The 27,220-nt window shown below is 37.4% G+C and overlaps 2 protein-coding genes across 3 annotated transcripts in view; one reads left to right on the top strand and one right to left on the bottom strand.

The window, feature by feature from the left end:
- The window catches only part of urb1 (URB1 ribosome biogenesis homolog), a 34,804-nt gene extending 28,346 nt beyond the window's left edge, over nt 1-6,458 (top strand). The window contains 10 exon segments of the mRNA XM_083524759.1: nt 554-765; nt 768-799; nt 910-1,021; nt 1,126-1,232; nt 1,357-1,500; nt 2,402-2,511; nt 2,637-2,831; nt 3,692-3,927; nt 5,121-5,654; nt 5,732-6,458. Coding sequence (XP_083380885.1) covers nt 554-765; nt 768-799; nt 910-1,021; nt 1,126-1,232; nt 1,357-1,500; nt 2,402-2,511; nt 2,637-2,831; nt 3,692-3,927; nt 5,121-5,654; nt 5,732-5,907 — 1,858 coding nt within the window. The 3' untranslated portion in view covers nt 5,908-6,458.
- Nucleotides 6,459-9,388: 2,930 nt separating this feature from the next.
- Nucleotides 9,389-27,220, bottom strand: part of pitrm1 (pitrilysin metallopeptidase 1) — a 35,783-nt gene continuing 17,951 nt past the window's right edge. Inside the window, exons 15-28 of one of the 2 annotated variants that reach the window (XM_083525612.1) lie at nt 26,811-26,927; nt 25,156-25,285; nt 21,549-21,669; nt 19,304-19,380; nt 19,039-19,204; nt 18,782-18,882; nt 12,081-12,201; nt 11,892-11,948; nt 11,687-11,799; nt 11,476-11,601; nt 10,174-10,319; nt 9,984-10,086; nt 9,647-9,759; nt 9,389-9,446 (exon numbers count right to left, since the gene is read on the bottom strand). In XM_083525612.1, coding sequence (XP_083381738.1) covers nt 9,666-9,759; nt 9,984-10,086; nt 10,174-10,319; nt 11,476-11,601; nt 11,687-11,799; nt 11,892-11,948; nt 12,081-12,201; nt 18,782-18,882; nt 19,039-19,204; nt 19,304-19,380; nt 21,549-21,669; nt 25,156-25,285; nt 26,811-26,927 — 1,472 coding nt within the window. In that variant the 3' untranslated portion in view covers nt 9,389-9,446; nt 9,647-9,665. Of the gene's footprint in view, nt 9,760-9,983; nt 10,087-10,173; nt 10,320-11,475; nt 11,602-11,686; nt 11,800-11,891; nt 11,949-12,080; nt 12,202-18,781; nt 18,883-19,038; nt 19,205-19,303; nt 19,381-21,548; nt 21,670-25,155; nt 25,286-26,810; nt 26,928-27,220 lie in introns of both variants that reach the window. The other variant, XR_014530851.1, reaches the window with a different exon arrangement.

Raw genomic sequence — 27,220 nt, 5'->3', positions numbered from 1 at the left:
ATGTATATGTATGTATGTATGTATATGTGTGTATATATATGTATATATATGTATATATATATATATATATATGTGTGTGTGTATATATATATATGTGTGTGTATATATATGTGTGTGTGTGTGTATATGTATATATATAATATATATATATATATATATATATATATATATATATATATATATATATATATATACACACATATACATTATATATATATATATATATATATATATACACACATATACATTATATATATATATATATATATATATATATATATATATATACACACATATACATTATATATATATATATATATATATATATATATATATATATATATATATATATATATACACACATATATATATATACATTATATATATATATATATATATACATATAATGTATGTGTATGATTTATTAAACCCTAGCCATATTTTGAGTTATGTTAAGTCATATTTTGATTTATGTTAATTTTTTTTAGCTTTTTGTTGTACAGTATTACGTATTTTATATTTTGTATGTATTCTAGCTTTAATCTGTTCTACAAAAACAATCGATACAAGTTTACATCCCAAACACAGTGGTCTTTGTTCTGGTTTTCATTTTTCTGTTAATGTCGTCTTTCCTCACAGAGGCTTTGTTAGATTGTCGAACGTTTGTATGCAGACATGCTCTGGGCCTTACAGTAGTGGCCCTAAGCAGCTATGATCACAAAATGAGAGCAGCAGCGTACCATGTCCTGGGTTCCTTTTACCAGCATTTGAATCATCTCATTTTAAAGAGAAAAAACAGGTATCCAGCTCAGCCCAAACATAAAACTCCATTCTATTATTGCACCAATGAGTTACTTGATTACATTATTAGAGCTGATTGCTTAGCACATTGTTGTCTCATTTTCCCAGCTAATTTATTTATTGGATACAATCAGGAATGCGATTCAAAAGCAGAATCTCAGAGTTTCTTTCATGCATGCTGTCTACATTGCAAAGGTGGCTCAGCAGATTTTAAGACCAGGTGTGTATTATATCTGGATCTTTTATTATTTGTTTACATACAGAAACTGTTCTATTATATTTTAATTTAATTGCTTAAGCTCAAAACTGTCTGCTTACTTATAGAGGAGCACATGTACCTGGTGATCAGTAAGTTTCTTTTGGGAAGCCAGTATGTAGATCTCAAAAGGGTTCCAGACTTCTTCAGACTTTTCTACAGCTTTGATTTAGAAGTAAGGCCTTGCCTTTTCGATTATTATTGTTTTATAGTTTATTTTTGCCATTGTTAACTTATATAAATTATCAAAGAATTACTGTTTCATGTAGTCTTTTTTGTCATTTATTGTTTACCCTCAGCATAAACTGGAGAGGGATTGGCTCTTAAAGGTGCTGGAAATGGGTATGAGAGATGGGCTCTGCTATGAGCTGTGTGAACAACAGAGCATCTTCCATACACTTCTGGGATTCAGTAGCAGCCCACTCTGTGACCAGTCTGTCCAGGTACAAATTCCAATTATTCCCTGGTTTTTAATACAGCATACTTACAAAAACACAGTTGTGTTTTCTGGATCATGAGCATGTGCTTCAGTTTGTAATAGGGATGTAAGAAAATATCATATGAGTATTGCGATATTTTGTTTGGAGATACTGTGTTGATTCTCAAAAACGCAATATCGATATAAAAAAAAAAAAATAAATTCATAAGATTGTTTTGTTTTAAGTTTATATTCCAAAAGCTAGATAGATAGCAGTCGTTATATCTTAAAACTTACCGTTGTTACCTTTAATAGCCCTCTACCTGTTTTCTGGGGCACTGCTGTAAAAACGATTATGGGTATAACATTTGCCGGAAGTAATAGCAGCGCTGACTGACTTCAGCCGACAGCAATACTTTTTGTTTATGTGCGGTTTGTTTTTTAGGCGAGAATATCTTAAAATGTCTTTAAGATTCGCAGTAACAACGTGCTGTTCGTGGTTGCACTTTATGGCTGCGTGCACATGGACAAACTTATACAGTTTAAGGCATTTCATAGAATTCATTTCACTCTTAACTCAAAAGAGCACAAAACAGACAGAGTTAATTTTAGCTAAAACATTATTTCAAAAAATGCAAAAATATATTGGTATTTTATTGTAATATCGCAATTAAATGCACAAAATGTGTTTAGTTTTCACAGATATTCTTTTATGCAATTTCAGCAATAAAATTTTATTTTTTCTAATTGGAAAACAATTACTTGTTCATTTTAAGAGATCTGTCTTATTTTCTCTTGTATATTTAGTATTGCTCTTTAATAAAGAAAAAGTACTACTTATCGTTGGAATAATCAGTGGAATACTTATTTATATTAAAATAATCGATAGCTACAGCCCTAGTTGTATTAATCTGCCTTTCTTGCAGAATCAGATTGTGAATGTACTTTGCAAGACCGCTCAACTCCCCAAAGCATCTCATGACTTCAGTAAGGCTCATGGAATTTTAACATGGATATTACAATTGACAAAAAGGGAGTGAGTATGACTTCTGACATATTTTCCCTATTTAAATAATTAAAAGTTTTTTTCTGGTTTCAGTTTATATGCAAATTTATATTTAAAAATTGACTAACTATAATCTGTCTTTCTGTTTCTATCAGGAATGTTGACAGAAGGATGCCTACAATTTTAATAGGACTGCTCTATAATCTATGGTTCTCTCTCCTTGGCAAGACAAGTAGGATGCAATGGAGCAATATTGCAGATATGCAACTAAAGAGTTTGGGCAAATGTCTTCCATTTTCACTTGTCAATGACTTCCTATGTGCTCTGCTGTCAGTCATTAGATACCTCAGGTAAGTACACTCTAGCCCTCAACAAAAAGTTGCCTACTTAAACAAAACATCAACACAACAACAAACCCTGGTATAATTATTAAGAATGAATTAGGTGGAGGGAGAGATAAAAAAAATAAAAGGTCATGAATGAATGCCCTACATACAAATATTGTACAATATTCAGGTATTTTAATTGAGTTGTTATGCACATGTTGCTTCCAGAGGCAGATTTTAGAACTGACCATGGTCCGATTTTGTTTGTTTGACATGATTCAGCACTCTATGGCTTTGTTCTGTGAGTTTGTGTGGTCTATCACTTCACAACAGAGCTAAGCCTCGACACTTTGACGTATTTTCCGGATCATTTGTGGCACATCATGAACAGGGCAGAAATTCTGAAAAATATTCTATAGTAATAGTATAGTAATATATTCTATAGTTGCATCTCAGTGCCACGTTAAACATCACAGAGCTCTTCTGTATGAGCCATTCTACTACTACTGTTAGTGTTTGTCTATGTATGGCTGTATTCAAATGACTAGATGAAGTTAAATTACAGCTGTACATGGAAGTGTTTTGGTAGCCCAGGCTCTCAGATCAAAACCATACACCACCAAACGCCAGCAGTCACAAGATAGAGGTTTCGTTCCTGGAGTCTGCATTCAACGTCCTCCGTACTATCTAAATTTCTAAAAATGTTCTCCAACATTTCAGTTCCTTTTGGACATCCCATCCCTATCTCTTTTCAATCACGTTTAAGATCTTGAATCACATTTTTCATTAAACAAGGATCAAGATTTTGTAGTTGTGAAATGTATTGAATTTTATAATTATTCAATTCAAATGAGAGCTCTATATTTGTTTTTTTTTTTATTTAGAACTGAAGTGGAACCATCTGACATGGAAAGCTTTCTGCAAATTCTTAATTCAGTGTTGAAGCATCATGGCACTGCACTGAATGGTAACAAGGATACAAACTGGCTGCATCCCCAGACACTGTCCTGTACAGCTGCTGTCAACCTGCTTTACTGCTGGGGAAAACTGGCCTCTGATACCAAACTACTCTGTTGCCTTCATGGCCTTTTGAAATTGCAGAACATCAAAATACTGCATGGTAAGTGTAAATCATACACCTTTGGATGTATTTAATTTTACAGTTAGGCACGACTTTAAATATCCAAATGTATGTATGGTAATCGTTTTGTGTGTGGTTTTATTTAGCCCTCAGAATCATGGTGCAGTGGAAAACCTTTTTTTTTCTCCATTGTTACAGCCTTTGTATTAAAAACAAGGTCACGTTTCTGATGATCAGACATTATCAATTCTATAATCGCTTTCCACTTTATTTAATCCCTCACATGCAAAGGATATCTACAGTGTGTGCAAAGAAAAATCTGTCTGCACAAGCAAAATTATTTCTTATAAGCTGCTTTTTTATCACCTTTTTCTCCTCACATTACTGTATTTTTGCTATCGGTCAAATCTATCTTAATTTTGATCTTAAACATCTTACGGGGCCTTTTGGAGGTGCTACTAACTTATTGCATTTTACAACATGCTTTTTGACCATTTAACCCTGCACAATGAAATTACCGTATTTTCCGGACTATAAGCCGCTACTTTTTTCCCACGCTTTGATCACCTGTGTTCTGAGCTGCACGGCATCGGAAGAAAAGCTTCCAATGATGGTGATTTTTAAACGTGCGACGATGCCAAAAGTTAAACTTTTGAGAGAAATTGTTGTGAAAGGAAGGAGGAAGACAGTTAACAATGACTTTCTTGGTAGGCTACTGTTTAGATACAAGCCGTGTAATAGATACTGTCTTTCGTTAAAGCCTGTGTAAAGTTCATTACTCTCAGTGTAGACACCTGCGACTTATAGACAGGTGCGGCGTATTTATGTTCAAAATAAAAATCTGTGTCAAATTCAGTGGGTGCGGCTTATATTTGGGTGCGCTTAATAGTCCGGAAATTACGGTAAACTAAATTCCAGAATGTGCCTATAATCATAAATTCCACTGTCCATAATGTTCCATAAGGATATTTGGAGCATATTCACAAAAGTGGTGTCACAATACTCTTTCCTGATTTGTAGCACTAGTCACAGGTTAATTATTAGTCACGATATTATTTCATTTTAAGCACACACAATTATAATATTTAATAATATTTTAAGCATTTTTTTATTGCTGTGTATTCTTGTTTTCTGACCTACACAAGTTGTGTCTAAGTATCAACTGAAATATTTTTTACTACACTATATTTGTTAAAATATTTGTATATACCAAAAATTATTTGTTTTCTCAGGAGCATGGCAGGAGAAAGTGCAAGGAACAGATAATTGCAAGGATTGTCATACAGAGAAATATATGCAGTCTTTGATTAAATGCAAACCCTTACTGCTGAGTGTTCTCACACATTGGGACCCATGGTCTGATGAAAACTCTAACCCAGCATCAGTGTTGCCACCCAACAGTTCTTGCCTTCATTCTGATAAAACGGCAAGTCTCATGACTGCAACTGCCCACACGCTCATCAAATGGACCCTCTGGACTTTATCTGAGATGCCTTTTGATGAATATCTCACCTTTGCAACCTTGAAATGGATGGAAAAAGTTATAGTGCCCCATGAAGCCATTGCAAGGTCTTTAATATCTGATGAAGCTATGAGAACTGACCTCTTAAAACTGTACCAGCAGACATGTGAACAAAGTGCTTACAAACTGGACACACTCCAGGTTTTCACCACAGTTATGGTGCACTTGTTAGATGTTGGAGAAAAACTTCACAAAAATATAATAAGAGTATGCTCATACCCAATTGATGATCAGGTTAAAAAAGGTAACTTTCACTAATATCACGTTCCTATTTTCTCTTTTATTACTGATTGTTGCTTTACTGTAATTTGTTTTGTTTAGAAATAGGTCTGAAGCTGTTGTCCTTGTATATTCCTGAGATCTGGTGTGGCGCAAAAGTGCCTCAGCTACTTCTAATGCATGCCCAGCTGATAACCAGAAGGATAAAGAATTCCCAGAAGTCATCTAGAACACACATCATGCAAATTTGTGAAGACATTCTGTCTGCTGTGGACTAATCCATTATTTTGAAATTACAATGTTTTTCATAAAGAACCATATAAAATATTACAAATGTATCTAATTAGAATGTAATATTGCTGCAATCCATTACTAGCATAACCACATCAGTCATTTAAAAATGAGGCCATTTGAACAGAGAGTAAATTGAAGATAATCATGTCATAACATGACAATCATGACGTGTTATTGCAATGTTTATTGTTGGTAGGTTTGCATATTTGTAATTTAGTTTGAGGTCTAGCCACACTTACATGCACAGGACAAAAATCTAAATACATGTTGTATAACTTGCAATGGGATAAGCAAATTTGGGATACAATTTAGAATTACATTTTCTAATCAATTTGATTGTTTTCTGTATGCTTACCTGGGCTGTATTTTTTTTCAGTGACCACTGTATATAGAGGCTTTGAGTGGATTTTTTTCATGAGTTTGTTTTACCTTGTATATTATGGAAGAATCCTTAAAAATCCATGCTTTGTAACTTCATTTTATTTTTCTTTAAAATTTGTCTGAAATATTATTAAACAAGATATGTTTACCTTAATGTTGCACAATATCTCTTGGACATTACATACAAGATGTCTACTCATTTTTGTTTGAGTAACTGTGTAGCACCTCCACTAGCCACTGTCTGTTGAAAAAGTTTGAAAACAAACAAACAAAAAAAACGGCAGAATAAAGATATTAAAAGATACATAAGGAATGTAGGAATTGGAAGAGGGATGTGCAATAGTATTTAGTACTAATAACTGTCAAATTTAACTACAAGCTTTCTGCATGGCTCCATAGCCAAAAGTTTTGAGAATTACAAATATTCATTTTCATAAAGTCAGTGTTTTTCAGTGTTTCTTCAATGTTTTTTCGATCTTTTGTCAGATGTTATAAGTTTATGCAGAGTCAATATTTGCAGTGTTAGCCCTTCTTTTTCAAGACCTCTGCAGTCTGCCCTGGCATGCTACCTGCCTCTTAAGGATTGGACCTATGGATGATCATGGAGAAGTAGATGCTGAGCGTTTAAAGGCCCTGGCATGGAGAAGCTGATGCTGGATCTATGATGATCACAAATGTTGAGCTTTTTATACCAAAGACTGTAGAAAGAACATTCACTTATAATCTTATACTCCAGTACTCATGTTAGTTCTCTCTCTCCAGTGTTCTGTATTGTTGAAAGATTTATGATCAAACTCTTGATGTCACCCATATGAGGATGGGTTCCCCTTTGAGTCTGGTTCCTCTCAAGGTTTCTTCCTCATATCATCTAAGGGAGTTTTTCCTTGCCACTGTCGCCACGGCTGCTCATCAGGGACAAACGCACACTATTCACCTTAACTGTTGTTTTCTGTAAAGCTGCTTTGAGACAATGTCTGTTGTGAAAAGCGCTATACAAATAAACTTGACTTAAAACTTGATTGACAGCAAGTTCTCATTGGGATTAAGGTCTTGGGAGATTTCTGGACATGGACCCAAAATTTTTGTTCCCTGGGGATTCATTAAAGCCTTTTGCAATATATATCAGTCAGTTCCTGATGTTTTTCCGGGATAGAAGTGGCTTCTTTGCTGCCCCTTTTCAATGATTTCTGGCACCACCCTCCTTTTAAAGCTTCCAGTCTGTTATTCTAACTCAATTAGCATGAGAGAGTAATCTTCAGCCATGTCCTCAACAAACTCTCACCCGTATTAATGAGAATCACTGCCATGATGTCAGCTGGTCCTTTTGTGGCAGGGCTAATATGCAGTGGAATTTTTTATTTATTTATTTAGTTAATTTTCATGGCAAAGATGAACTTTGCAATTTATTACAATTCATCTGATCACTCTTCATAACATTCTGGAGTATATGCAAATTGCCATCATAAAAACTGAGGCAGCAGTCTGTGAAAATTAATGTTTGTCAGTCACTTAAAACGTGAATTTATTTGCTTTATGTAAGAAAGTTATGTAGTTGAACAGTTTTGTTACTGTTTGGATTTGCATTCAAACACATCAAGGTTGTCTGAAAACACGAGACTACTAGAAAAGTGCCAGTCAGAAAATCATCAAACCAAGTCCAAAGACAAGATGATTTAAGGGAAAAAAGTTTGTAATTATTAAAAGAAGATTGTGGCAGACACTTCAATGTTCATGAGCCAAAGCATCAGTGCTTCTTTTACATTGTGACTCAGAATCAGAATTTAGGTTGTAAATTCTTCTAGTTTGTGCTTCTAATATTTGTTCCTTGAAATGTTATTACTTTATTCCCAACTTTTCATTTCGTAGCGTTTCTCTTGGCTACACTGCTTCCATTACGTGTGTTAGATTTTTGTGCTGCCATGTCAATCTATTCTGCCCAGGGCCTTCAATGTCTGTACTGCTGGCCTTTTTACCATAGTCTTTATAAGCAATGCATCTGTTTCTTTAACCAATCAGATTTCATATTCACCTCAGAGGACAAGCTCGCTGGCCCAGTATAGCGTCAGCATTTTTCTGTCCTCTGATTGGTTGGTCAGAGGGAAACCGTTACAGCCAAGTTCAACTGGCAAAACACGTGTGTAGCACGCTGCACACATGATTACATCAGAGTTAGACTTTTTTATGCCTATGGAGGAAGAAATGTATTTGGTCTCGGACATACTTAAAAATAAATTTTTAGGAAAAGCTAGTCACCGTGAGGAGAGGCTAGTTAGTGTGTCTTAACCCGGGAAAGGGTTTGTTCACCACTTCCAGACCACTGAGTACCACTGGCTTACAGCCTCTGAGGAGCAGTGCAAATTATAAATCTGCATCTCTGGTGAGTAGGGTGTATTTTATTTACATTTGAAAGTTTTTGTCATGTAATTAGACAAATATTGATTCTGAACTGCGGGTTTCTTACTTTAGTAAAATGGTATTCACTCTCCATATGTGAAATGCCTCTCTCTCTCTGTAATACCACACGTTGTTCTATTGCGTTTTTGTGCAGTATTGATGGTTTCTATAATTGCGACGTAATAGTAGTGGTATTAAGAGATGGATTAAGTCGGGTAAGTCCCCAGGTACCAAATGAACCACTGCCCTACTGAGTCTAAAATAAACACCCAGACTGTTCTGGACTATCAAAGTTTTATTGATTACAATTCTTCAATAACTGTGGCTTTTTCAAATGAAGCAATCAGGTTTGAGCAAAAGTAAAATTCTTGTGAAAAAGTTATAATACCATAGGCATGAATTTAAACCATTTGAATTACTTTGTAATTAGCATAACACATGTAAGTGCAAACAATGTGCCATATTATGTAATGCCACCCTCCTTGGCCAATTTGATTAAGACGTACTAAAATGAACAAGAAATGTATGGCATTGTTAGACACTGCTTCAGGTAGATTGGTGGGTAGTATTCAACAATTATTGTGTATTACATTTAAAATTTAAAACTATGATCCAAGGCATTCTTTTGGACATATGTTTGCAAAAGATTAATTTAAGTACAAAATATAAGAAGCTATAGACAACACTTGATATTGGATAATATATATTTTTATATTGGAATGTGCTTGCCAAGTCGAAAAAGACATTTTAAACAATAATGAAAGGTCACACAACTTTCAGGAAATAATCTCAATTAGTAAAACTTTCACATTTTAGTGCTTACATGCGACTTTCAGTCACATACTGTGTTAAAAAAAAAAAAAAAAAAAGGGGATACGAGAGTATCTACACACATCATCATAAGCAATCTACATCAGTATTTTGATGTGTATGTAAATATAGCATTCAGAACATGTGATTGTTTTGCCTATTTTACAACCCAGGATGGGTCCTTTTTAATACTCTCATTTTTGGGACCCAAAACTGCAGTACCACAAGTCCTCTGACCGATGCCAAGATACCTGCAGACAAAATGCATACATGCTGAAACATCATTTATAAAAAAGTGTTTACGCAGTTAACACATTTTAAAAGTGTACAGGAAATAGTTTACTGAATGATTTGTTGTCTACATATTTTTACAGTCATATTAAAAGGAAAAGCTGCCACAAAGATCACTAGTAATTGCACATGAAAATGGGATTTTTATATATTATTTACGTTTTTCTGTTAAAAATGCCCTTACCGGTTAGCCACATCTATAAGGCTTTTCTGTGTGACAGCAAAAAGTCTTTCTCTGTGAGCCTGTTTGATTTCATCAGTAATCCCATTTAAAAAAAGCCCCAAACCTGCAAGTTTTAAAGCATTATTTATAAATATTCAATAACAGAGGCAATAATTGCAACCAAACAAAAAATCTGTATGCAATGGCTGACCTTTATCTGATGGGGCAACTGGGGCATCTACAGAGGAGAAGACAGACAGTTTGGCCTCATCCACATCCTGCTGTGTAAACCTGCCATCCTGAGCCCACTCCACACCACTGCGAAACACTTTAAGAGTCTGTGAGCAGTTAGGGTCTCTGTTAAGAGAATGTGGAATTAAAAATATACAAGGTATTTAAAATAAATGTTAAATACATACACAATATGAATATATATATTATTTAATAATTGTTCATTTATTTATGACCAAGTTTTCTGGTCTTAGTGTGGTGCTGCCACTCCACAACAGTTAAATACAACCTTAATTCCAAAAAAATTAGGACATTGTGTAAAATGTAAATAAAAACAGAATGCAATAAGCTGCAAATCTTATAAAGTAAAATGTTGCTTTGATAGTTGCAAATGTTTTTATTTACATTTTACACAGTGTCCCAACCTGAAACTGGAGTTACATATGATTAGAAATTGTAAGCCAATAAGGCATTAGGTGCAAAACTAAAACTAAAAAATTAGTTGGAAAACAGATATTTCCTGTTAATGTTTTTAAGACAATTAAAAATAAAAAAGGAAAAAGACACAAAGCACTGCTGTTTTTTTTTTTTAGTTATTACGAACCCGGCTGTAAACAGCCATAGCTTTATACAGCAAACGGCCATATATGAATAATTGTAATACATTTTTAAACAACAAAAAAAAAGCAATAACATTCAGCACTTATGGAAAGAAACACAAGTGTGTATTTTACTGTATTTTTCATTGGTTTGACTACTTTTCTATCTTTAAAAAGAATTACACAGTGAAATGTAATGCTAGTTTGCTTTTTGAGGTGTACAGAATGTTATCCAGATAGTAGTTAGTTGTTAGTGGTTAAGGCATTTGACTTCAGCTCTGAAATTTGCGAGTTCAAATCTCAGCCTCCACAGAGACTTTTGTCTGACCTCGCCCTTCACCACTGCAAACAGGAAATGGCTCAGAGCCAAACCTTGATTCAATTAAACCTCCACCTTGAACCAGTCTGTCGTTCCTACTACACACTTCACTGCTGTCACACTGTCCTCATACATGTCCTGCACCACCCTCACATACTTCTCAGACACCTGACTTCCTCATACAATACCACAACTCCTGTCTTGGCACCCTGTTGTACGCTTTCTCTAAATCCACAAACACACAATGCAACGCCTTCTGACCTTCTCTATACTTCTCCATCAACATCCTTAAAATTAATCTGCACAGTGAAGAATGCAGCACAATTCCCAAATAATACACATAGTAGCCGTTTAAGTTTCTTACCTATAAGAGTAAAAAGCAAATAGGCCATCTTTTCCGATTTTTGCTCCTCCTCCATAGGCTCCACCTTTCTCTCTGATTTCTGAATGTAGAAACTTAGCACTCATCATTCTTCCTAAAACACAGAGACTAGAGAAAACAAATAATATATAAGCAAACTAGACAAACTACTAAATTGTTTAAATGTGGTAAAAGCACATTACTTGTGATTTACCTGCCATAATCCTCGTGTGTCATGGGGACAGTGCGCACACATTCACTAACAAAGTTCACAGGAAATGGAAATTCGAAATAAGTCTTCATCTGACATGGTTTAAAATGAGCTGCCTAAAAACCCAAGCAGGGATGCAAATTAGAATACAAAAGGTAAATAAATACTATAAATACTGAATAAAGCATTATAGTATAAATGTACATACAGAGACAAGGTTACGAATAGGAACTGATCCAGCAGGGGCATGAGGATCCAGTGGTCTCTGAAATGCATACACACAAAGGTACAAATGTGGAGTGCATACACACAAAGGTACAAGACAGTAGCAGTGAATAAAATACATTTCAAAATTATGACATTAATTCAAATAAGCAGGTCTGGTTAATTACAGTACCTCAACAATAACTGCTTTGACGGCCTTCCGCTCCTTTCTGTTAGAGGATACACGACAAACAAACTTCTCCAGCTCAACTTCAACTTCTGTCATTTTCTCAGGAGTAGCGTTAATTGCACACCTAAGAATGTTATTTAAAAGACAAAACTGCATTATTTCATTTTTTGCATTGTGATCTAATTTGAGTATAACCACAGGGCCTCATTACTTGTTCTTAGACTTCAGAATGTTTGAAACACTGAAACATTGTGCTCAGTTTAGGTGGTTCAGTGGGGGTCAATTGTTTCTTTTTTTTTTATTTTAACTCAACCCTAAATCCAGATCTCTAAAACTCTATATATCAGATAATTTTTTCAAAGGATTTGGGGGTGAAAGTGTTTCTAGAGTTCTGGGATGTATAAAGTTTGGCATAGACAATAACAGGTAGAATTTTTAGGTGCTGTATGTAATGTTAAATGCAATATTATGCTTTGAATCAAGCAAACATGCATACTCTATTAATTATCTTTAGGATGATGTAGTGAAGCAACTAAGCATATGTATTTAGAGTATTTCATAAAATTGTGTACACATTTTAGCAAACATTTTAGTATAACTTCTCAAAGGACAATATTATAGAAATGCACTAGATGGATATATTTTAGAGTAGTCAATGTGCAGTTTGTATACCAGTACAGAAATCCCTCGACCACATCGTGTTTCAGCTTTTGCAGCCTCATTGTAATGCGGGTTTTTACATGGAACATATCTAATTTTGTTTTGTGGATTTTTCACTGTATCTTGGGATTTTGCAGTATGAAGGTAGTATTGATGAGTTGTTTTATTTATTTTTGCGGTAAAATAAGCATTTACTAGCCAAATAAATTAAGCTTTTAGAAAAGTTGTAATGCTCTTCTTGGGTATGCAGTACATTTATTTCATCAACACCACCACCATCATCATCATTAGTACTGCACACTTAATTAATCATCATCATCATTCAAGTTGTAACTTAATTATACATCTTTTATGTTAAAATTCATTCATTCATTCATTCATTTTCTCCCGCTTATCCGTAATCCGGGTCGCGGGGGCAGCAGTCTAAGCAGGCCCCCGCCTTCGACTGCTGCCCAATCCTCACAGCACCGTCCCTTACGGTCCCTCCTGCAGGTGGTGATACCACGGGAAGTATGTTAAAATTACGTAGGTTTAAGAATATTAAATGTGTTTATAAGAGTGTCGGGACGGTTTATAAAGCTTGAAGATATACTGTTATTCTGTATATTATACTGTATACATATTAGTTTGCTACTTTGCGTATTTTCGCCTATCACACGGGAGGGGTGGGGGCTGCCTGGAACGTAACCCTCGCGATAGTCGAGGGATTACTGTATAGATTAATTAGTCATCTGAAAATAACCTACAGCCATTATTGTAAAAATAGTGATAACAGCTGTACGTTGCTTAAGGTCCTATTCATCATGTTCCTGTTTTTAACTTAGGGGCACCAGTAGCACAGGTCATGTGTATACCGGGAGCCAGGGCGCCGGACATAGCAGGTCAGCTTAGATTCTCAGAGAACGCATAGGTTCTCTAAGATAGTTTTTTACACAAGAGCTAATGATATACGCCTTCGACAGTCAGAAGTAATATTATAGAGGTATGTAAAATTAGCGAAGGCTGGCCTGTTAGGGCGGGACGGTATCCATCCCACTCAAGAAGGTGCTGCTCTCATTTCTTGTAATATAGGTCATAGTCTCAGAACAGCACTAGTTAACAAGTGACTGTCTACCGTAAACCGACCGTCTGCTAGCTGCACAGTCGTCACTCAGGATCCACCAAATTGAGACTGTGTCTGTCCCCCGAGCGAAACCAAAATATAGGACTTCTCAGAAAGTCTGTTTTAGTAACCTGATTAACATTAAATTAAATAGGACTGAACGCACAGCCAGCACCTCTGATCTAAAGATAGGATTGTTGAATATTAGATCTCTCACGTCAAAAGCGCTTACTATAAACAAAATTATTACCGACCAGGAGTTTAATATAATGTGTTTGACAGAAACGTGGATTAAACCGAATGAATATTTAGCATTAAATGAGTCCTCCTGGGTATAGTTACATACACCAACCCTGTCTAAATGGCAGAGGAGGCGGAGTCGCAGCTATTTATAATAATAAGCTAAGCGTCACACAAAAGACTTAACACAAATAAAGTAAACAAGTAAACATTTGAAGTTCTTTACACCAGCATAAAATACTCAGTGTCCGAAAGCAGGTCCAGTCAGTCAATTCCACTAATTATTATTTATAGACCCCCAGGGCCCTACTCGGATTTTCTCAAAGAATTTGCAGATTTCATCACAAATTTAGCCACTTCTTTAGACAAAGCATTAATTGTTAGTGACTTTAATATTCACTTTGATAATCAGGAAGACTCCTTAAAAGCAGCAGTTGTGTCCATTCTAGATTCGGTTGGAATTAATCAGAATGTTATAGGACCCACTCATAGTGGTGGACACACTCTCGATTTGTTGTTAACATTTGGATAAAAAAAAGAAAAAACTAAAAAAAGCTATTTCAGACCATTATCTCATCTCTTTTAAAATCTGCCTCAGTTATTGCATTACTACCTCTCCACGTTATCATGTTAAGCGCACTTTCACGTCAGTTACAGCAGCGTGTTTTATCAATAATCTTGCAGAAATTATGATATTAGATAGATCTCCGTCAGACCCCGCAGAGCTCGACTGGGCCACTGAATACCTATAATCAATGTTACGTTATACTCTCGATGATGTAGCTCCTCTTAAGACCAAAATGATCAGGGATAAAAAATTAGCACAGGGGTATTATGATCATACACGCACCTTAAAAAGGCTCCTAAATTATTATAATTATTATCCTAAAAAAAAAAAAAAAAACGCTCCTAAATTATAGAAAATCTCTTAGTGCTGCTAGATCAGCACATTTTTCCACCCTCATAGATAATAAAAAGCATAATCCTAGATTTTTATTCAGCACAGTAGCAAAATTAACAGAGAATAAAAGCACTGCACTAACATGCACACCATCATTAGGTAGTAATAATTTCATGAACTTTTTTAATAATAAAATTGAAAACATCATGCAAGAAATCCAGACAGTTAATATAAATCCAAATTATTTTACAAGTAACCCTGTAGACAGCAGTGTAATTATAGCAGACAATCAATTACAAAACTTCACTCCTATTCATGAGAATGACTTCATTTCATTAATTTCCTCATCAAAATCATCAACCTGCATTCTCGATCCATTGCCTTCAAGTTTCTTTAAACAGATAATTCCAGAGGTAATTGAACCTAAAAATAATAAACTCTTCCATTAGCACTGGTTATGTACCTAAATCCTTCAAACTGGCAGTTATTCACCCCTAATTAAGAAACCTGACCTTGACCCATGTCAGCTGTCCAACTACAGACCAATATCAAATCTCCCCTTTATATTCAAAATTTTAGAAAAGGTTGTAGCACAGCAGTTATGCTCACCTACTTATGAATAACATTTTTGAAATGTATCAGTCTGGATTTCGGCCTCATCATAGCACAGAGACGGCGCTAGTTAAGGTGGTAAATGACCTGTTATTGGCCTCTGATCAGGGTTTTGTCTCTTTACTTGTTTTGCTCGACCTTAGTGCAGATTTTGACACCATTGATCACACTATACTACTCGCTAGACTTGAGAACGTTGTTGGAATAAAGGGAACAGCTCTCTCTTGGCTCAGGTCTTATTTGACTGATCGCTATCAGTTTGTTGATGTAAATGGTGAGTTCTCCACACTCTCTGAGGTAAAGTTTGGTGTCCCTCAAGGATCTGTCTTAGGCCCTCTGCTTTTCTCTTTATATATGCTGCCTCTTGGTGAAATTATTCATAAACATTGTATTCGCTTCCATTGCTATGCTGATGACACACACCTGTATATTTCAGCAAAGCCAGATGAGAGAGATCAGCTTAACAATGTTGAGAAGTGTGTAAAGGACATTAGACAGTGGATGCTTGATAACTTTCTTCTGCTCAACTCAGATAAGACGGAAGTACTTTTACTAGGACCTTGGTGTTATTATTGACCTGAGTCTTTCCTTTGAGGCTCACGTGAATATCAACACCAGGATCGCCTTCTTTCACCTTAAAAATATTGCTAAAATTAGAAATATGATTTTGTTACAGGATGCAGAAAAACTAGTTCATGCTTTTGTTACTTCTAGATTAGACTACTGTAACACTTTACTGTCTGGGCGTGCGAGTATCTGAACTTCAGTTACTTCAGAATGCAGCAGCAAGAGTCCTCACTAGATCTAGGAAATATGACCACATCACCCCTGTTTTAATCAGTCTACACTGGCTCCCAATTAAATCTTGCATTAATTATAAAATACTACTACTGACGTATAAAGCACTTAACGGGTCTCGCACCGCAGTATCTGAGTGAACTTCGGTACCAGTATAATCCTCCACGCCTACTTAGATCAAAAGGTGCTGGCTATCTGTTGGTTCCTCAAATAATGAAGACTATAGCAGGGGGCAGATCTTTCTCTTATAAAGCCCCACAGTTATTGAACAGCCTTCCAATCAGAGTTCGGGACTCAGACACAGTCTCAGTGTTCAAGTCGAGGTTGAAAACATATTTATTCAGTCAAGCCTTTGATCAGTAGATTTTTTCTTAGGTAAAGGCTCAGATCTGGAGGGAACATGGATATAGATTGTTTGGTGAACTGGGATATTTGTATGCTGTCGTCCCCTCACATTCACACGTTCACTCAGGTTTGTTGACGGTGGTGTGGTGGGTCGTCTCTTATCCCAGAGATCCCTCATGTGTGTATTACCTTCTGGTTCTCCCTTTTAGTTATGCTGCCATAGCGAGTCTTGCTGGAGTTCAAACTGCACAGTGACATTAACTTTCATACAACAATAAGGACACTTAATAATCCATATCCTTCTCTTCCTGTCACCCTCTTCTCTCTCTCTCTCTCTTTCTCTCTCGGTCGAGTTAAACATGCTCCTGAGGCTCCAGTGACCATTGTTCCTGCCCCTCTCTCCTCCGTGGATCTTCCCACTTCGTCCATGCCTGCCTCTGGATAGTGTTCTCTTCGACTGGAGGCCACTCTGTGCAGCTTGGGACGGTTTCTCATCAACGCCTTGGGTGATTCCATGAAATTCCGGAGTAAGAACAGGGGCTGTGAGGATGGATTGGACTGTAGTTAATGTCAACAATCTCCTACACTGACTCAGGAATATAGTTCGCTTCTGATCATCAACACTGTACCCCGCAACATTGTATACATTGTATATCTGCTACAAATGGACATTCGGTGCAACCCAGATGAGAATGGGTTCCCTCTTGAGTCTGGTTCCTCTCAAGGTTTCTTCCTTATGCCATCTCGGGGAGTTTTTCCTTGCCACAGTCGCCACCGGCTTGCTCATCAGGGACAAACTTACTTGTAAAGAACATATTCACTTTTAATCACCACATATCTGTGTAAAGCTGCTTTGAGACAATGTTCATTGTTAAAAGCGCTATACAAATAAAAATGAATTGAATTGAATTAACTGCTTGATAGGACCATACATATTTGTGTATCTTGTATTAAAGTAATAAAAATTTGGTGCTTTGAGTTCAATTCTCTTATACTGACAACTGGATGTTAAACATGGCACCTCATGTCAAAGAACTCCCTGCGGAATTGAGAATTAGAATTGTTACTCTCCACAAAGATGGCCGAGGATATAAGATCAGTAACACCCTGAAACCGAGTTACAGTCAGGGACATACAGAGGTTTTTCAAGACGGGTATCACTCGGAACAGGCTTGCAAGGGTCCATCAAAGAAGTTAAATCCTTGTGCTTTGTGTCAGGTGCAGAAGCTGGCTTAAAAAAAACAGACACATGGGTGCTGCCAGCATTGCTTTAGAAGTTGCAGAAGTGGACAGTCCACTTGTCAGTGCTTGTATTTGTCAAAGAGCATGAATTTCTGGAATCATGTCCTGTGGTCTGATAAGACTAAGATAAATTTGATTGGCTTAGATGGTGTCCAGCATGTGTGGTGATGCTCTGCAATAGGGAGCTACCTTTCATTGAGGGAAACATGGATTTCAACATGTGCTGAGACATTCTTAAGCAGAAAATTATGCCCTCCCTACAGAAACTGGGCCAAACGACAGTTTTACAACATAATAACGACCTTAAACACACCGCCAAGATGACAACTGCCTTGCTGAGGAAGCTGAAGGTGATGGAGTGGAAAAGAATGTCTCCAGACCTGAACTCTATTAAGCACTTGTAGGGGGAAACCTCAAATGGAAAGTGGAGAAGCATCATGTGTCTAACATCCAGCGACTCCAAGATGCCATTATGGAGGAGTGGAAGAGGATCTCAGCAACAACCTGTGCAGCTTAATTGTATGACCAGGAGGATTAAAGAAGTGCTAGATAGCAATGGTGTTTACACAAATTATTGACAGTTTGGACACAGCCTGACATGTTCACTTAGTGTATTTTGACAATAATGTCTGTATGTTGAGATTTGTTTTTAGAGGACAGTAAATCTGTACTGCTATACAAGTTGCACATTGACTAATCTACTATGGAAAAAAAAAGTTTTGTCCCTTGAGAAGATATATTAAAATGGCTGCTGAAATGAGAGGGGTGTACTCACTTTTGTGAGATAATTTAGACAACTTGTACCTCATATTATCTGGATTTAGGAGGTGTCTCTTTATTCTGGGTAGCTTTCTTAAAACGGATGTCAGATCAGGCATCTCAGCTATTCTCCTCATGAACCTTACCTGTAAAAGGAAAAAAAATATATTAATTTTATGCTGGTTTTTATGTGGGTTCATATTAAAATAGTTGTTAAAAATAACCGGAATTGAATCATTTTAATGTAAACCTGTCATAACCTAAATAATGCAAAATATATTAGGTGTAATCTTGGAACCTACCTGGTCCATACCAGTGAAGGTCTCATACAGATCAGCAGCAGGTGTAAGTGAACGCCCTGCTCGTGTCATTGCATAAATATGACCTGAATATGAAATCCCATTGGACAAGTCTTGAGCTATCGACATCACCAACACTCGTAGCCTCTCCTCGTCATCAAAATGAGGACTAGAGGACAAAGGGCTTTTTAATTGTAATTGAAATGACAATAAACCATATATATATATATTTAATTTTCATTATTAGCCCATTCCTAAACATACCCACCAGTTAAATATGTCACTCCACAGGAGGAACATATGAGGCAAGTTCCTTTCCAGACAGGAGGATGTAAGAAGAATGCCCTGTAGGACACAAATAGTTATAAAACAGTTTACAGACAAGATTTTCGATCCCAGGTTGATAGGTTATGAAATGTGTAATAATGAAACAAATAAAGTAGAAAACCACAAAGATTTTATTAACATGGTTGGGGTAAAACATTTACATTTGCGGCATTCAGCTGAAAAAGTTTTTTGTTTTGTTTAGTTTTTTTGAACAACGCAAACTTGAAAAGGTGTTCGTTTAATCTGTTAGCCTTCGCCACAAATTTTTTTTTGGAAGTGCCATGGATATACATTTCCTGCATTGAACAGTATTATTTTTTCATATATAAATACATGAAATCAGTCCTGCAACAATCCTGAAAAGTACTGGGTTGAAAAACACATGTCTCATGAGTTTATATTTAAAATTTTGTGAAGATGATTCCTACAAACATTTATCTGAGACTAATGTCTGATCATTTTCTCTCTCCCCCTGTTTGAGAGCCACCTGCTAAACTCAGGTGGCCATTCATACTCTATTCATACAGTCTGCATATAAATGAATGGCTGACCATTAAAGGCTTTTGTTATACATGTTTGGGGCTATTGATATTGATTTGCCATTCATATTGATGACCAGGTAGCCAGACAAGCTCTTGTTTTACACTCGACCATTCATATTGATGTCCGGCCATTCCAATCCCAACAATACACACACACACACACTCACACTTTTCAAACATTTCTCTTATACAAACAAACAGGCAATAAAAACTATATAATCGTATAAAACTTTAAAGAGAGATAAATTGTAACTTACAGATGTAAAATAGACTCAGATTTTCCATATCCATGCAGATTTTCGAGTCTCTGTCTCTCCGCCCCCAAGAATATTTTCCCCATCACTGCTTTGTGCAAATCTTTAATAAAACAACTTTTTTGATTGTCCATTTTTTCTTTGTTTTCATACTTTGTAAACAAAGCCCAGTTAGCACGAGCTAGAAACAGCTGTTTGAGCAGAACCGAGACCTGCATTCACTTTCTGGTCTGTCACTGTGCATATGTGTGCTGCTTTGACCAGTAAGAGTTTGTAAAGTTAATAAAACTAAGACTCACCCACATGGTGAATAAAAATACCTTCCATATATCGTTAGAATCCCGCACTTATTGGCTACATTTTCCATCAATCATTTTCTTTCCATAATGCTGCTGGCTGGAAATAAAATGGTTGAAGTTAAGGAAGAGGAAGGTCTTTACCCGTCGGTTAAAGACAGCCAGGGAGTCTGCTGTTCGGACATCTGGGGGAAGTTCATTCCACCACCTCGGTGTCAGAACAGAGAAGAGCATTGAAGTATACTTACCTCTCATTCTGAGAGAAGGTGGTATCATTACAGCAGTGCTGGAGGATTTCACACAGCGTGGTGGAGTGCGAGGTTTGATAAGTTCTCTGAGGTAAGAGGGTGCTGGTCCATTTTTGGCCTTGTAGGCAAGCATCAGTGTTTTAAATCTGATACGTGCAGCTACTGGAAGCCAGTGGAGGGAGCGCAGCAGTAAGAGAACTTGGGCAGGTTGAACACAAGTCACGCAGTAGCGTTTTGGATCAAAAAACCTCGCATAAGCACTCCTGAGCAAGTGCATGGAAATTCTAACCACTACTGAAATATTATTAAGGTATTGACACAACTTGATGAACTCCTTAAAGGGACATGCTTTAGATTTAGAAGGCAGTATGAAAAAAATCTCTGCTGCCTGTGGCCATAGATAGAACTATATATTTTGGGGATTATGTGGTAAATATAAATATTAAGTGTTGTATGAAATGCTTGGGTACTGCGTTTAGGCTGGCAAACTTTGATAGTAGTTCCTATTTTTCAGAAAGTTTTTGACAAAGCTCTCTGTTTATTGGTCAGTCTCAAGAAAGGCTCAAAACCTGCTGGACAGATTATATCATACAGTTTGCTTAAAAGCAGGAGTTAGAATCTGTGGCCATGAACAGAGATTTCTGGGCTGACATCTTAGCAAAGAAAAATTTGTAAATGTATAAATATAATATTATGTTAATCAGTTTACCACGCCTCGAAAAAAATAATAATAATAATAATTAATAATAATTGATGTGGTATTCTGGATGCAAATACAGTTAAACTGTCATTCAAAATAACGTTATAGCTGATTTCTAAAAAGAAATATTATTTTATTGTGTTTACCTGTTCAAACGTGTCAAGGTCAGCTGTGTCTGGTATGACCTGTGGAGTCACAGATATGCCACCTGTCTTCAACTCCATCTGCAGGGCCTGCTGCCTATAATCCAGGTTCCCACAGCCCAACCTGAAATTACAAAAACACAATAATTGTAAACTATAATCTCTGTGAATAATGACTTCTACATTACTTCAACACTGATACCTTGATTTCTTACATTTACTACAAACTACATAATTACTAAAACAAATAGTAAAACAACTAAAGATTTAACTAAATTACTTTTTTAAACCCATTTTAAATGGGATTTAAATAATGAAAGTCTAACAAATGGTTCCATAATCAAGGACAGCCAGTATACACTGCTCAGCCATAACATTAAAACAGTTAAACAGGTCACAGGTGACGTGAACTGATCATCTTGTTACAATGGCACCTGTCAAGGGGTGATGATATACTATATTAGGCAGCAATTGAAGAGTCAGTTCAGTTGATGTGTTTAAAGCAGGAATGATAGGTAAGGGAAAAAAATTTGTGATATCCATATTACAAAAACAGCCTTCTTATCAAAACTTCTGTGCACCTGTGGGCCATTCACCATTCATCAAGTGAAAGGTGGAGAAGCATCATGTGTCTAACATCCAGCAGCTCCGTGATGTCATTATGAAGGCGTGGAAGAGGATCCCAGCAACAACCTGTGCAGCGCTGGTGAATTATCTTTTTTAGAATATCATGTTGTAGGTACATGTTGGAATCCATGATTCCCTCAAAAAACCACAGCTCCCCAGTACCAGCAGCATTCATACAGCCCCAGACCATGATGCTACCACCACCATGCTTGAATGTAGGCAAGACCAATTTTCTTGGTAATCCCCACCAGAGCATCACCACACATGCCAGACACCATCTGAGCCAAACAAGTTTATCTTCGTTTCATCAGACCACAAGACATGGTTCCAGTAATTTATGCTCATGGACATGTCTTCAGCAAACGGTTGGCTGGCTATTTTGAGCCAGCTTCAAAAGAGGCTTCCTTCTGGGATGCCGGCCATGTAAACTGTGTAACTTCTAGGATGCCGACGATGTAAACGACCACCACAGGTATTGTTAGCCAACAGGGTATCGGTGGAAATTGGGCTACTGTTGGCCGAAGGAGGAGAAGGAGAGGAGATGTCTACAGAGACAACAGGGAAAGGAGAAGTGTAGGAGAGTGGAGGTTTGGGTTGGTACTTTAAATGTTGGTACTATGACTGGTAAAGGGAGAGAGGTAGCTGATATGATGGAGCATAGAAAGGTAGATATGTTGTGTGTTCAGGAGACCAAGTGGAAAGGGAGTAAGGCCAGAAACATTGGAGGGGGATGGGATCTGATAGGATGATGAACGTGAAGTTGGAAGTTAAAGGAGTGATGATAAATCCTGACATCTATCCGCACATGGGTTTTCTTACCACTGCTATGCAGATGACACTCAACTCATCTTTTTTTTCCCTCCCTCAGATACCACAGCTTCCGCTCAGATCTCGGCATGCTTGACAGACATATCTTTATGGATGAGTGCTCATCAATTAAAACTCAACACCAGCAAAACATTTGTCAAAAAACATTGTCATTTCGAGACTGGACAATTGCAACTCTCTGCTCTCAGGTTTTCCTCTGAATGCTATTCGTCCACTGCAAATAATACAAAATGCAGCTGCGCAACTTGTGTTTAATCTGCTCAAGTTCTCCCACACCATCACACTGCTGCGCTCCCTTCACTGGCTTCGATTAGCTGCACGTATCAGATTCAAGACACTAATGCTTGCCTACAAGGCCAAAAATGGACCAGCACCAGCTTACCTCAGAGACCTCATCACACCTCGCAGTCTGAGATCCTCCAGCACTGCTCGAGTGGTACCACCTTCTCTCAGAATGAAAGGTAAGTATACTTCAAGGCTCTTCTCTGTTTAGGCACCGAGGTGGTGAAATAAACTTCCCCTAGATGTCCGTACAGTGGAGTCCCTGGCTATCTTTAAGCGACGGTTGAAGACCTACCTCTTCCTGAAACACTTAAATTTGCACTTTCCAAGTTTGCTTTTGTTTAATTCAAGAGTTATAGTCTGATTTATATTAAGTGTGTAATCTAGCTTATCAGTGTAGATTTATTCATTGCTAGAGATGCAAATTACTTTTGTACGTCGCTCTGGACAAGGGCGTTTGCTAAATGCCGCAAATGTAAATGTAAATAAATGTTATCAGTGCCTATGCTTTACAAGTGTGTTGTGAGATAGAGAAGGAAAAATTCTGGAGTGAGTTAGATGAAGTGGAAGAAGGTGTACCTAGGAATGAACAATTGGTGATTGGGGCAGACATTAATAGGCATGTAGTTGAAGGGAACAGATGTGATGGGTAGGTATGGCCTAAAGGAGAGGAATGTGGAAGGGAAGATGGTGGTAGATGTCATGTCACAATTATTTAACCCCTATATAATATTGATGTTTTTAAAGCTTTCTGACAGTTTTTATGGCCTGAAGTGGGTCTGAAACATCATTAAGCCTTTGGGAACTCTATAACAATCCTTAATTTGCTTCAGCTGTGATGAATATATAAACCCCGACCATGAAGGTGTTCAAGGTGAGTTGCAATCATTGGAAAGACAAAGGAGCTTCCACAAAAGCTGAGAGAGGAGATTATTTCATCACATCTGAAGGGCCTTGGGTAGAAGAAGATTTCCAAACGATTTAACATTCCAAGAGACACCAATGGGAGCATTATAAGGAAGTTTAAAAGCTCAAAATTTCATCAAGGGCCCTTAGCAACTTAGTCAGGACAGCTAAGAAAACCCCCCGTGTGACTGCAAGACAGCTACAGGATGACATGATGAAGGCTGGTACAAATGCTTCAGTGGCAACTATAAGACGTGCACTGAATAATCAAGGACTTCATGGCCGGACTCCAAGACGCACTCCACTCTTGTCCTCAAGGAACATCAGGAGTCGACTAGAATATGCCAGGAGGAATTTGGATAAACAACAGAGTTCTGAGAGACAGTTCTCTGGACTGATGAAACCAAACTGGAACTTTTTGGACATATGGACCAGCGGTATGTCTGGCGTGCAAAAGGTCAGGCTTATGACCAGAAAAATACCATCCCCACGGTCAAGCACGGAGGTGGGTCAATAATGATGTGGGGCTGTTTTTCTGCGGCAGGAACTGGCAATCTTGATAGTGTACCTGGCAACATGGATTCCCAGAAATACCAGGTGCTTTTGAAGAAGAACGTGATGCCTTGTCAGCACTTATCGAAAATGCTTTTTAGAAGTTATAAAAATGAAAGGGCGCTCCACAAGGTACTGAAGCTGGGGGTTGAATAATACTGCACATGCTCATGTGTTACAAGATTTAAAATTTTCATTTGGACTTCAAAGTTAAGTAAACTTCTGTCAAAATAACTCAAATATGTATCAATAAATATTTTGTTATATTGAGGTTTTTTTCCCCATTTATTTTCATTATCTTTCATCAACATCACTGTATTGTCTCTTGAGGTGAGGGGGTTGAATATTTCTGATTGCAAGTGTACATACATACATACATACATACATAAAGTAATATCACATATATAAGACTCACTTAGTGATAACATTGCAGAAGAGGGGAACATAGATCTTCAGGTCCTCTGAGAGAGTGTAGAGATTGCACATGGCTCTGAAATACACCATGCCATTAGTGGGCTGCTCACAGTACTGAACAGGCACTCCTCCTGAAAAACAGAAATAAAACACAATACTTCTCTTTGCTTAAAGAAAAAAAAGACTATTTGCGTTTAGTGTTTTCAACTTAATTGCAAATACATTGCAAATACATACACATGAAATTGAAAAAAAATATAGCTGTGTGGTGCATTTGGTGTGCTCAGACATCAAAGGTGAGGGCTCCTTAATGAGCTAGTAATTGCATGTGCCCCTGATTACACCTCATCAATGAAAATAACTAATGTGTCACTTTAAGCCACAGTGTTCAAACATTTCCTGTTTGTGTATTATTAAACCCTGCTCTTCTTCTTTTTGCTTTTCCCATTAGGGGTCACCACAGTGGATCATCAGACTCCATACTGCCCTGTCCTCTACAGCTGCCTCTTTCAAACCAACTACCTGCATATCTTCCTTCACCACATCCATAAGGCTCCTCCTAGGCCTTCCTCTTTTCCTCCTTCCTGGCGGCTCCATCCTGAGCATTCTCCTACCGATATACCTAATGTCCCTTCTCTGCACATGTCCAAACCATCTTAAGCTCGCCTTGTCTCACTCCCAACGAAAACCTCAACATCTTCAGCTCTGCTACCTCCTGCTCCATCTTCTGTCTTTTACTCAATGCCACTGTCTCTAAACCATACAACATCGCAGGTCTCACTACAGTACTATACACTTTCCCTTTCACTCTTGCAGATACCCTTCTCTCACAAATCACTCCTGCCACTCTTCTCCACCCACTCCACCCTGCCTGCACTCACTTTTCTTCATTTCTCTAACACACTCTACATTACTTTGCACTGTTGACCCCAGGTACCTGAACTCCTCCACCTTCTCCACCTCTTCTACCTGCAACCGCACCACCCCACTGCCCTCCCTCTCATTCACACACATGTACTCTGTCTTACGCCTACTACCTTTCATTCCCATTCTCTCCAGCGCGTACCTCCACCTCTCCAGGCTCTTCTCAAACTGCTACCTACTCTCACCACAAATCACAAAATCATCTGCAAACACCATAGTCTAGGGAGACTTCTGTCTGACCTCGTCCGTCAACCTGTCCATCACAACTCCAAACAGGAAAGGGCTCAGAGTCGATCCTTGATGCAGTCCAACCTCCACCTTGAACCAATCTGTCATTCCTACTGCACACGTCACTGCTGTCACACCGTCCTCATACATGTTCTGCACCACCCTTACATACTTCTCTGACACACCTGACTTCCTCATACAATACAACTCCTCTCTCGGCATCTTGTCTTATGCTTTCTCTAAATCCACAAACAATGCAATTATCAAACCCTGCTTAAGGTATCAAATATTTCTTAGCAATTTTGCATCATAGATACCTTGTGTCATACTGACCAAAATTGATTTGAATCTGATAAACCCAGAGGAATAGTATTTATATGGGTATGTAATCTTGAAATTTGTCTCTTAAGGGAACCAAAGATAAAGTACTACCTTATATGTCCATGAGATTTAGGCCCTAATTAAATGGATACAATTATAATAAAGGAACTGAACTGAAAATACCTGCAGTACCCATCTGCACAGATGTGTGAAGAATGGTGGGTTCGATATCGGATACCTTTAGGGCAGGTAAGCAGGATGCGTCCGTACTTTTGCTGTGTTCAGTGAGCAACTGTAAACCTGAAATGTAATAATATTTGAATGACAGAAAAAGCAAACAGACAGCATAACACTATTTATAAGAGATTCTGATTACCGTATTTTCCGGACTATGAGCCGCTACTTTTTTCCCCACGCTTTGAACCCCACGGCTTAAACAATAAAGCGGCTAATTTATGGATTTCATCCTTTTTTTTCCCCAGTTTCACAAGCTTCAAGCAAAAAAAACCTGAGCCCCATAATATTAGACCAATGAAATTGCAGAACGGGTAAGGGTGAACCAATAAAACTCTTTATATTAAATCAGATGCGCT

The sequence above is a fragment of the Silurus aristotelis genome (genome assembly GCF_946808225.1).
Source record: "Silurus aristotelis genome assembly, chromosome: 22".
NCBI lineage: Eukaryota > Metazoa > Chordata > Actinopteri > Siluriformes > Siluridae > Silurus > Silurus aristotelis.
This window is presented reverse-complemented; position numbering and strand designations above follow the sequence as displayed.